General features: G+C 38.4%; 2 protein-coding genes across 5 annotated transcripts in view; both read right to left on the bottom strand.

The window, feature by feature from the left end:
• The window catches only part of LOC107726309 (enhancer of mRNA-decapping protein 4-like), a 42,197-nt gene extending 38,667 nt beyond the window's left edge, over positions 1–3,530 (bottom strand). The window contains exons 1-5 of the mRNA XM_016535854.1: positions 3,339–3,530; positions 2,357–2,513; positions 1,583–1,694; positions 470–569; positions 184–370 (exon numbers count right to left, since the gene is read on the bottom strand). Of these exons, the coding sequence (XP_016391340.1) occupies positions 184–370; positions 470–569; positions 1,583–1,694; positions 2,357–2,513; positions 3,339–3,426 (644 nt within the window). The 5' untranslated portion in view covers positions 3,427–3,530. The remainder of the gene's footprint in view (positions 1–183; positions 371–469; positions 570–1,582; positions 1,695–2,356; positions 2,514–3,338) is intronic.
• A 275-nt stretch (positions 3,531–3,805) lies between these two features.
• The window catches only part of LOC107726276 (nuclear transport factor 2), a 15,927-nt gene continuing 7,065 nt past the window's right edge, over positions 3,806–12,667 (bottom strand). For all 4 annotated transcript variants that reach the window (XM_016535814.1, XM_016535832.1, XM_016535820.1 and 1 more), the window contains 2 exons: positions 9,453–9,551; positions 3,806–5,657 (listed from right to left, as the gene is read on the bottom strand). In XM_016535814.1, coding sequence (XP_016391300.1) covers positions 5,544–5,657; positions 9,453–9,551 — 213 coding nt within the window. In that variant the 3' untranslated portion in view covers positions 3,806–5,543. The remainder of the gene's footprint in view (positions 5,658–9,452; positions 9,552–12,667) is intronic.

Raw genomic sequence — 12,667 nt, 5'->3', positions numbered from 1 at the left:
TGTATATATATATATATATGTATATATATATATATATACACATAACTTACAATTTGGCCTTTTTGGATAAAAAAACAAAAACAAAACTTCATTAGTGGTCTAATTAACCTGCTGCTCCTGATTATTTAGTAATGAAATGTGAAAAATCTTTATCATTATTCGTGTTCATTCTACAGGGGATACTGTATTTTGCTGCTGTGGCTAGTGAGTTGCCAAATGAACATGTTTCCAGCCTCATCCACGCAGCCCAACAGGGTGGAGTCCAAGTGGGCGAAAGCAAGGTCTGTGACTGCACCTGTGAAGCCCTTCAGCAGCGAACGCTCCGTTGATCCCAGCCGCAGCACTCGGATCATAGAATGATTGTTTGCACCTGTGAGCGAAAAACAATTACAAACTATTCAGCTGAATCCAATCAGCATTATATTCAAAGGACTGTGCTAAATGAGCCATGGACAGCGTGCAAACTGACCTCTGATGGCATAAGCCAAGTATGAGTTGGACACGGCTATTAAATTGCCATAGTAGTATTTGTGCTCCCAGTCATATTTGGCCACTGGCTGAATTTTGACCTGTAAGAAAAGTCATGAGGAAAAGATTTAGAGAATAAAATTTTTTTTCAGAGTTTCCATTCATTTTGACCCATTAAAGGGGTCCTATTATGCTCTTTTACAAAGTCTTGATTTTGTTTTGGGGGTGTACTAGAACAGGCTCTCATACTCGGTTGTTCGAAAAACACATTATTTTTCACATATTTTACATTATTACAACACCTCTCTCCCCAGTCTGGCATGAACGGCTCAAATAGTTCCTGTATCAAATGAAAGCCCGCCTTCTGAAATACAAAATGTGCTGTGATTGGTTAGCTGGGCCAGTGTGTGTTGTGATTGGCACCATTCGGCGTCTGGTCGGGAAATGTCACGCCCCTTACCACAGCCGCCTGCAGCTTCAGTGTAAATTTTGCTCAAAATCAAACAAATTTAAGCGCGATTTAAACCCGGATGATTGTAACCACTCTAAGTTCGAAAGCTAGCGCGTCTCCGACATAGTGATAACACTCGTTGCCTTCTTTAGTGCAGCTCAACCAGGTCTCGTCCCATTCGTCGGTATTTGTGATATCATAAATCCTGGAAAATATGCGTTGTAGTCCAAACGAGTCGTTCGTTGTAGTTTTTGAAAAGTGATTTCTGTTAAATAAAATATCTCCTTTTGAATTGGACTTCAAGCTTTGTAACTTTGCAGATCTTTTTTATGCTCAAACAGCAACATTACAGACTAACTAAAGTTGAAAAAGTGAAAAAGCATAATAGCACCCCTTTAATATCTATGACTTTTGCAATAGTTTGTTTTTAAAAATCATTATATAGAGATTTCTAGCCAAGCAAAAATTTCATATCTGAGCACAAGTTGAAGATTTACAGACTATAATTTTCCATGGTTTTCATGATTTTATTAATTTCAAATTACTTTTCCAGACCTGGAACTACAAAATGAAAATTCCCTGATTTTTCTAGGTTTTCCATGACAGTGAAAGCCTGATCTGTTAATAATAAACACTTTTGCACAAGTTCATTAATTTACACACCTTGTTGCTGCCACGAGCCTTACTGTCAATACTAGAGTCACGACTGGACACAATTTCCACATTGTTTGCTCTGATGGGGACACAGGTGGACCCATCGTCTCCTGAAAGACAGCTGGTACAAAAAAAACAACAGACATATGGATTTATTGACAATAAAGAGCTAATTTTAATTTAATTTATTTATACCTATATATAAACCTGCTCACTCAACATACATAGGATGCATTAAACCAATTAAAAGTGACAGCAAATACATTCATAATGTTCCAAAACATTTCTATTGCAAGATTTCTATGCAGTTCTTCTCAACTTTCTATTCATCACTGCTTCCACAAAAAAACTATTAAACAGCACAACGGTTTTCAACATTCATAATAAGAAGAAATGTTTCTTGTGCACCATATCAGCATTTCAGAATGATTTCTGAAGGATCATGTGACTGGAGTAATGACTGCTGAAAATTCAGCTTTGTCAACACAGAAATAAATTAAATGTTAAAATATATTAAAACTGTAATATTTTTTCACAATATTAAGGTTTTTACGGTATCTTCAATCAAACAAACACAGGCTTGGTGACCCCAAGATATTTATTTAAAAATCTTGCAGATCCCAAACCTTTGAATGGTAGTATAAATGTTATAAAGAAAAACATTTTAAGTCTAGTATATAAAAATTACAGTTCATAAAAAGATAATGACAATATTATAACACTAATGGTTTGCTAAAGAATGCATTTAACATTATATACAGTGTTAATGACAGCAAAACATACATAGTCTGCGTGTCTTGTCCATTAAGTTTGTCTGAGTTGTGAGTAGTTGGCTCCACCATTGCCGCAAGTCCTCCTGCTCCCATAAGATCCGCTCCAAGAACACCATTCAACTCTCCATTGAAAGATGGTTTTCTCTGGCTCTCTACCAAAGAGGGATCTGTGGAATTATATGACTGATAAATCAAGTCGTAAAATTGCAATAGTGCACTCTCTGACTATTACTTTTGTGACTTTCAATGATGTGCATCACCATCTATGGTTGACTAACAATTCCCCTCCCATTAGTATATATTATGTATTTTTTTCCCCACAAATATATAAATATATATATATATATATATATATGAATATATATATAATATGTGTAACATTGTATATGCATTGTTCTAACATAAGGAAAAACCTTGTAACGATGAACAAAAAGTTGAATAGGTTTTTAAACCGTCCTTTTGAATTGACATGTCTTCGCCTAGAAAGCTATAATGTCACGGTTATTAAGTCGCTGCATAGTGAAGAATATGCAATGCATTAAACTTTTGAATAACATTTATGTTCATGTCGCAATTAATACACAACTCTTTCTGTCTGAGCAAAGCTGCTGCTGCTGCACCAGCAGGAGTTTAGCCCTTACATGCTACATTACCACTGCTTTTATTCAATCAAATTAACACACAAAACATGATGTTTGTCACTTATACGATGTAGTTAGCGCTGTCCCGCGTTTTTGAGCGACTACAGACAGGTGGCTCGTGCTGAAATCAGGCGCTGCGCAGCATCATCGCGCCGCGGCCTAGCTAACGTTACTCCCTTCCCCGGCAACTTACCGGCCGAATTACCGGAACGATCCAGTTTTAAGATGTCCCATGTAGTTAGCGCTGTCCCGCGTTTTTGAGCGACTGTAGTCAGGTGGCTCGCGCTGAAATCCAGCGCTGCGCAGCATCATCGCGCCGCGGCCTAGCTGCTCCCTTCCCCGGCAACTTACCGGCCGAATTACCGGAACGATCCAGTTTTAAGATGTCCCGAAGGTGCTGGGTCGCGCCCTCTATGTCCATGTTGGAACTGGAAGCCATAAAGTAGGGAAGGAGGAATTAAACCACTGGAAACTCTCAAATTCTCAAGTTTAATTTTGTCTGAGCTCGCCTCTCATAAAAGCTTGCAACCGTCAGTCAACTTCCGTTGAGCGTTCCCTGCATTTCATTCCCCCGCCTCTGCTGCCAGGATTTTTTCGGTTCCGGAGTGAATCACCTAATTTGACAGGTACTCTTGAATAAAAATTTTGTTAAGAGAATCTTATTTTAGAGATCACTAATTCATATTTATATTTTACTGGCGTGTTATAATTATTAAACGTATTATGATTACTTTTCTATCAGTGGTTGTCAGAAAATCACTTAAGAAAAATATATTTCAATTATTTCCTCCATCTATAGAAATAACGTAACAGCACACTTTAATTTGATCTCATTTATTTCCACATACATGTAGGCGGCTGAAGTATCTCTTACTGTATTCACATTGTATTACTGTTGTTTTTGTTGGGAAAATCAAGTGTTCTTTTGCTCTTGCCCTTAAACCACAGAGAGTGGATATCTGCAGGGTCAAACAAGCATGAAGTGCATGTACAATACATGTATTCCAGCAAAAATATAATGCAAGAAACTTACTCATTATACTGATGTTCTAGCAGATCTGTCTAGATATTTCAGTGCAAAAAGCCACAATGCAGAAGACATCTTTCTAAAATATCTGTACCATCACTTGGCACAAAGGCCTTCATATTTTGTGAATATGATTTTTCTAATCTGAAACAATGAACATAACTCCTTTAGTGTAAACATTTTGTGGAAACGAGAAAATAGTCATCTCATATTCCCACAAACTAGTCATGTTTCAGGCTTTGTGTCTGTGATCCTTCTTGTACTGGAAATGTCAAAATATAACCCTAAATATGGAAGGTGATAACGGCTTTGGCCACACTACAAACTCGATGACATTTACATTCATACAAGCTTATGAAACATAACATCCCACATACCATTACTTCAAGATTTTTATCATTGGAAAACAGCGGAAGCAAAACCTCTGAACTAAAACAAAAGGGTAAATGAAAGAATAAAAGTGATGAGAAGATTCATCTGGGCTTTTTTCCCCCCCGTGTCGTTTCAAACTCTTTCTTAACCTTGGCAAAACTTGCTTTATTGATGTGGCATAACTGGAGGATGCTTACGATTTTTCCTCTTTAACAAGAGCATCCATTTATGATTCTACCATTTTTAAGGTTAGGAAAATTTTGGAAAATAATGACATGCAATCCGTTGCTAATCATAGTGATGTTCTACCAATTAAGCCAACGTTATTATTTTAGTCTAAACAACTGCTTCAGGAAACACTGGCCACCTGTAAAAAGAGAAATAACAGCTCCATCGTGTTCTGCTCTGCTCAAATAAATCTATAATCTTAATGATAGAATCTAATATGAAGCAGTATCAAAAACATGAAGAGACAAGCATAGAAAAGGGGAAAAAAGTTAGACGTAAAACCAGACAGGGGGATGAACAAGATGATGACGTTGTTAAGAAAAATTCAAATGTTTTATTGTGTATCTTGGCTTGGTACTTATTGTCACATAGAACAGTGAGCAGAAAGTGGGAAGCACACTGGTCTGAGGGGAAGGGGAAATTAGGGTGGTGTTCTTTGGATAGCTAGAGCAACCTGACATCACACCAATTTTCAAGTGGGGCAAAAACAAAAAAAGATTTAAACTTCAAGGAGCATATTCTAAAAACAAGCTGAACACATGTTGTACTAAAGCAAAGATAGGCAGTAAGACGGTTGTTATTTCAAAGTCAAAATCAGCAACTAAAATGTAAATATCAAACATCCGAGGTTAGGTCAATATGTTTTCGTTCTGGTCAGGGCGTCCTCTGATATTTAAGTTCCCCATCATCATGCAGGTTGGCGAAGGAAAAGGGTCAGTTTGATGGATGTGTGGGCTTTCAGCAAAGAAACATGTCATTTCTGGAGTAGAGGCAGTACAGTATATGCCTGCATGTTTTCTGTGATTGACTGCTGTAATCCGGAGCTGTTTCTCTTGAGTGGGATGAATGAAGGGCTGATTGACAGGTTCAGGCGTCATCAGGGCGGAACCCCATCCTCCACCACTTCCCTCCTGCTAGCCATGGGGCGTTTAACCAAAATTGTGCAGCGCCAGGCGGAACATGTCATTGGTGCAAACCCAAGCCTCATTAATGTTCTTCAGGATGAAGCTCTGATGGAATCCCATGATGGGGTCATCATCTGCCTAGACAAAGCAGAAACACAGAGGAGACTTAAACGGAGGCTCTCATACAACTGCAACACTTCATTAAAGAGAAGGGAATTAAACCTGGGGTAAAAATTCAAATGCTGTTAAACTAAAAACATGCAAGTTTTCAGACATGTTCAGCAAGTTTCAAAGCATATTAGTTCAGCTAAGTAAAGACAAAAGCTGCATTAAGGAACCACGACTTATTAAAGGGGTCATATGATGCTGCTAAAAAGAACATTATTTTGTGTATTTGGTGTAATGAAATGTGTTTATGTGGTTTAAAGTTAAAAAAACACATTATTTTCCACATACTGTACATTATTGTTTCTCCTCTATGCCCCGCCTTTTTGAAACGCGTCGATTTTTACAAAACTCATCGGTCTGAAAAAGCGAGGTGTGCTGTGATTGGCCAGCTATCCAGCGGCTCATAGTCTGTCACAATATTCACTTTTTTTCCCAGCTAAAGACATAATGTCGTGACATAATTACAGCATACTTTGGTCGATGACGGTGAAACAAATAAAAACATGACAAAATGTGGTGGTAAACAATCTTGGTCAGTTTCTCACATAAACACGGAGTCTAGTCCTGAATTTAAATGATCTTCACTAATGAATCGCCACAAATAAAACAATGATCCAAGACAAGGCATCACCTACTGTATGTAATGTAAACTGGCCATATATTAAGTTATTATGACCATGTTTTTATTAAATACACACATGCCATATACTGATGGAACTCGAACAATTATTTTAAAGAAGTCACAAGGTTATAAAATGCTTTTTGTGCAAGATAATCCAAACAACTCTAACCAAAACAATTATTTTTTTGTTAATTAAAAAGAAAGCTGAAATCAAGTAAAAAAAAAAAAAACTTAAAATGTACTAAAATTACTAAAACTAGAATAAAATTATTTAAAACATAAACCTAATAAAAATGACAAAAGCACAAAATTACTAATACTTAAACTAGAAAGAAAATATAAAAAGTAATTCAAAATAATGATTTTATAACACTTATTTTACCCCAATAGTCAATCTCCATTCATTTCTATATCATTTTATGCTGCATCTTTATAAATATAATCTAAAAGCTCAATAGAAACACATCTGATCTTAAGTATGCCATGTTTCACCCATTTTGAACAATGTCACGTTAGTTTTTCACGTGAAGGAACTCTGACTAAAATGCAGAACTCTTCATTATAAAATATTAGATGCACATAAAGACAGGTCAAAATAAAAGCTGATTGTTATGCCCGTTTCACACATACTCTGTTTGCAGTGCATATGAGGTGTGTATTTTTTTCTGTGTCCATGTTAACAAGGTAGAGCATTCACACTGCACACGGATGCGGTCCGGCAATGTGCTCCAGGAGCGGTGCATATGCAGCAGTGCAGCTATTGTTTTCACATCGAGTCTATTTTTGCTGTGCTGCACGCTCTGAATTAAAGTGACAGCGCATTGTTCGGGGTAAAAAATTAACATGGACTGACACTAAAATGTAGTAATTATAGCATAAATGCACAATTAAAGTCTACTGTGTTTCAGTCAACACATGGCTTTTTGGCTAGGTTTAAAGCCAGGGGCCCATTCTTCGTACGTCACTAACTCAGTTAGCTGGATTTGATTGTTGACAATTTGGCATGATCTTGGATTATTTGGTTCTTCGAAGCTCATCCTGGACTTACTGTCATAGCACCAGGTCCGTAAGCTTAAACCTGCTCTGGAGCAGGCTTATTTCATGTAAACAGGATTATATTGCATCTTTTTAAGAGGAATTGATATTTAAAATCTGACCCAGCCACTGCTACTCTATTACAAGAGTACCGTACTAATCCTGGGACAATCATTTAAAATACCGGTAATAATAATTTATAAATTAATTTGAAAATAATATTATAATGTTGTGTAATCTATAATACTACAGACACAGCCAGTTTTACTCACTGAAATATTTATTCGTGATAAAATAATTACTTTATAATTGTATTAGAGTCTTACACACATGCTATACAGTTAATCGGAGTCGTGAATTAATTTTTAATTTGGTGACAGCTATTATGGGAGTGGCTTGATGGAGCGCAGGAGATGCAGATAACTTGATCTTGACCCTTAAGAAACTTTAATTAACGCTGTCATGTAACAAATCTGCTTCAAAGATAAAATTACATGAATTGCTAATTATAACACTGAAATAAGTAAAGCCTGTACAAATACTAGAAATCGTGAATATAAATAATTGGGAATCATGTAAAAAAATTAAAAATAAACAAATAAATAAAAACAGTGCACATTTTATTTATTTATTATAACATTTATGTAGTTTTGTTCACTTGGCTGTTTCCTTATAAAGGTCCAGAAATTTGTCAGGTGTTTTTTTAATTATATGATGTCATTATGTTGCTGTCTTGCGCCAGCCAATCGCTGCATTGCTGATCGTGGTTTCGAGTAACGGTACATCTGCCCTTTACGGGGAACACGAGAACGCGCACTAATCTTAGACAACTTAATCCAGATATTTTAATCAAATCCACAAATTCGTTTGAAGAACCAAATTCGCCAGAGATCAGTTATCACGATTAGAAGATCTGGCATCTGTCAAATAATCTCAGATGTGTTAAGCGAGGTACGAAGAACTGGCCCCGGGAAAAGTGCACTGTTAGATAAGCAAGGTAACATAATAAATAACACTCGTGGAGGTAGAAAAAACTTCATGACCGGCACAATTGCTTGTAATAAAGATTTAAATGCAAAAGAAAATGCACAAGAGTCGAATGTTTCTGTCAGTGGTTAAGTTTTCATTTAAAATGTTTGTGATAGCCTACTAACTTTTACTGTAAGAAAACTAAGCTATAGGCTGTGTTTAAATGTTTTGCCACTTGCTTGATCAACGTAATATATAAATCTAGAAGTAAAATGCATTGAATAATACGTTGTTTAAATTTATTGCATTTAAATGTGAATATGTCTATGAAAGATTGTATTACTGTACTGTGTAAAAAGATAAATCACAATGCTGAAACAGCATTTTCAGTAATAACGTTTGGATTTCAAATTAAAATAATGGATTAATGTTGTATTTGTGGTATACAGCCGCAGGATCAGTAGCAGACTGCAAATGCACAATCAGGCCGTGCTGCTTCTTCACCGCACACAGAATGCACACACACTGCAAAAGGAGTGCAAAAAACACACCAGGCAAACCTGCATGAACAAATAAGACATGTCATAGCATACTAAATCTACACAGACGCTTGATCTGAACACAGCTTAAAGCTGTTAGTAGAGAGGCCCGTACGGTGTGCGTGAACCCAAGTGGACACTGGTCCTTACAGACATTAAGAGAAGGAGGAAAGGCCATGTGACCAGCGAGAGCCTTTAAGTTCAAAGGTTGTGCAGGGCAAGTCTGAAGACTTCATTGGTGCAAACCCAGGCAGTGTTGATACTTTTCAACAGAAAGGTCTGGTGGAAGCCCAGCACCTGGTCATCGTCCGCCTGATAGACAAACACACATACTCTACAGCTCTGAAATGCTTATACAATCTTTGACTACACAGTACTGTGTCACATAAGGTGGAGCGAGAGGGCAATCAAAAGAGGCTTAAACTGTCCACGGCCTCTCGATTCAAATGTCACTGCGATTAAGGTGATGTTATGCATTTCAAATGGGGAGAATGACCTCCTAGACCTTATCAAATACATATTTGTCTGAAGTGTTCACCTCAAGCGCAGCTGCAATAGCATAACTGTCAGAGGTCAAAATTAAATTTAGAAAATACTTACTTTTAGTTGGCCTACTACCATACTCAATATGCAGCTATCAGGGGTGGGCTGATGGTCTTGTGCTGTGATGCTGTGAGCTATTTTTGTGAACGGCAGGCTCTGAAAAAAAGGTAAAAACAAAAAATAATGTATATCATTACTGTTTAAACTGAAAGATACTTCATATCTTGGCATATTGGCGAGCAAGACGGCGCTGCGTATGGCTGCCTTGGTGAGGAGCTCTCCAGTTGTTTTAATTTTTTTGTTAGTTTGTCTTGTCTGAGGTTTTTCAAAAACAGTAAGTTTTACCAGGGATGAACTGTTAAACATTTGACAGTACACACCATACATCTTCTACTGATTTTTGATTACTTGGGCATTTAGCTGAACATTGTAGTTGGCGGAGTAGCGGCGGGAGTTTTCCTCGTTCATTCTCGTAAGTGTTTACATTTCACCACAAGTGCACGCGAGCGCTGATCAGAACGCAGACACAGAGCAACAACATCCGAACTCTGTTATAATCATTCTCAGGGACTTTAATAAAACAAACCTCACAAGTAAACTGCCAAAATACAGACATCACGTTACATGTCCTACCAGAGACAGTAATATACTGGACCACTGTTACACCACAATAAAGGATGCATATCACTCTGTCCCACGGGCAGCTTTGGGGCTCTCTGATCACTGTCTGGTTCATCTTATACTGACCTAGTACAGGCAGAAACTGAAAGCAGCTAAATCTGTAATAAGGGCTGTAAAAAGATGGACTAATGAAGCAGAACGGGATTTACAAGCCTTCGACTGTGTTTTTGAAGCTCCTGCCACCGATCATGACGAGCTCATGGATTCTGGACATCATACATCAGTTTCTGTGAATATACAGTATCTCACAGAAGTGAGTACACCCCTCACATTTTTCATGTGACAACACTGAAGAAATGACACTTTGCTACAATGTATAGTAGTGAGTGTACAGCTTGTATAACTGTAAATTTGCTGTCCCCTCAAAATAACTCAACACACAGCCATTAATGTCTAAACCGCTGGCCACATGCAGTGTGCGGCGTATGGTCTGAGCACTGACAGGCTGACCCCCCACCCCTTCAACCTCTGCAGCAATGCTGGCAGCACTCATACGTCTATTTCCCAAACACAACCTCTGGATATGACGCTGAGCACGTGCACTCAACTTCTTTGGTCGACCATGGCGAGGCCTGTTTGAGTGGAACCTGTCCTGTTAAACCGCTGTATGGTCTTGGCCACCGTGCTGCAGCTCAGTTTCAGGGTCTTGGCAATCTTCTTATAGCCTACGCCATCTTTATGTAGAGCAACAATTCTTTTTTTCAGATCCTCAGAGAGTTCTTTGCTATGAGGTGCCATGTTGAACTTCCAGTGACCAGTATGAGAGAGTGAGAGCGATAACACCAAATTGAACACACCTGCTCCCCATTCACACCTGAGACCTTGTAACACTAATGAGTCACATGACACCGGGGAGAGAAAATGGCTAATTGGGCCCAATTTGGACATTTTCACTTTGGGGTGTACTCACTTTTGTGGCCAGTGGTTTAGACATTAATGGCTGTGTGTTGAGTTATTTTGAGGGGACAGCAAATTTACACTTTTATACAAGCTGTACACTGACTACTTTAAAATGTAGCAAAGTGTCATTTCTTCAGTGTTGCCACATGAAAAGATATAATAAAATATTTACAAAAATGTGAGGGGTGTACTCACTTCTGTGAGATACAGTAGGTGCATCCCTACCAGGACTCATTTAACTTACAACGACAAACCGTGGTTCACTGCAAAACTCAGATAGCTTTGTACTGAAATCAGCTAAACCTGTAATAAGGACTGTAAAAAGATGGACTAACGGATCAGAGCGGGATTTACAAGCTTGCTTCGACTGCACTGATTAGAGTGTTTTTGAAGCTGCTGCCATCGATCTGGATGAACTCACAGATTCTGTAACATCATACATCAGTTTCTGTGAGGATATATGCATCCCTACCATGACTCATTTAACTTACAACAACGACAAACCGTGGTTCACTGAAAAATTCAGATAGCTCTGTCAGGCCAAAGAAGATGCCTACAGGAATGGGGACAGAGTCTTGTATTAACAGGCCAAAAACACTGACAAAGGAGATCAGAGGGGTTAAGGAACTACTACGAAAAGCTGACAGTTTTCTGCCAATGACCCTGCATCAGTGTGGAAAGGACTGAAAGACATCAACTACAAGCACTGTGGAGAATCAACAACTGGCCGACGATTTGAATGTGTTTTATTGCAGGTTTGAAAAACCCTGTCTCACACCCATTCTGACCTTCTCTCCATGGATCTATTAACACCTCCAGCAAAACCCCCTCTCCCACCCCCTCCTGCACTTCAGGTCTGTGAAAAAGATGTGTGTCAGGTCTTCTGGAAACAGAAGAGAAAGAAAGCACCAGGCCCAGACGGTGTTATACCAGCCTATCTAAAAACCTGTGCTGACCAGCTGGCTCCCATCTTCACACAGATCTTCAACAGATCAGTGGAGCTGTGCGAAGTCCCTTCCTGCTTCAAATGCTCCACCATCATACCCATCCCAAAGAAACCCAAAATTACAGGACTAAATGATTACAGACCTGTGGCTTTAACATCTGTGGTGATTAAGTCATTTGAAAGACTGGTCCTTCAGTTGGGCCAGCACATCACTGGACCCTTGCTGGACCCCCTGCAGTTTGCTTACCGAACAGGTCTGTGGATGATGCAGTCAACATAGGACTGCATTATATCCTACAACATCTGGACAGATCAGGGACTTATGTGAGGATCCTGTTTGTGGACTTCAGCAATTTTGGAATAAATCAAAAGTAGGTCTGCCACTTCATTCGAATCGCGATATGAACTAGTGTCTGTGAATATTAAAATGCAAAAGGACAGTTTAAATATGAATCCTGCATGTTCCACTTGCCTCTGTATGTATGAATGGCGGACCTCCCCCTGGCAACAGTTTTTTGTTTGTTATAATTTGTCCTTCTATGTTTTTCTTTTCTTATTTTAATGTTGTTTTCTTGATAACACATTGTGTGTTATTGTTCCTTGAATAAAAAATAAATAAATAAAAAAAATGTATGAATGGCGGAAACGCGGTTTTGTTTACTAAACAAATACTGAAGCACGCGTGACGCTCGCGGTGATTTTCGGCCTCTGCCTCTCACTATATGACGGCATCATCACAAAAACT

Source organism: Sinocyclocheilus rhinocerous, unplaced genomic scaffold (assembly GCF_001515625.1).
Source record: "Sinocyclocheilus rhinocerous isolate Xijiao unplaced genomic scaffold, SAMN03320098_v1.1 scaffold553, whole genome shotgun sequence".
Lineage (NCBI taxonomy): Eukaryota > Metazoa > Chordata > Actinopteri > Cypriniformes > Cyprinidae > Sinocyclocheilus > Sinocyclocheilus rhinocerous.
The sequence above is the reverse complement of the archived record's forward strand: the minus strand, read 5'-3'. Positions and strand labels throughout refer to the sequence as shown.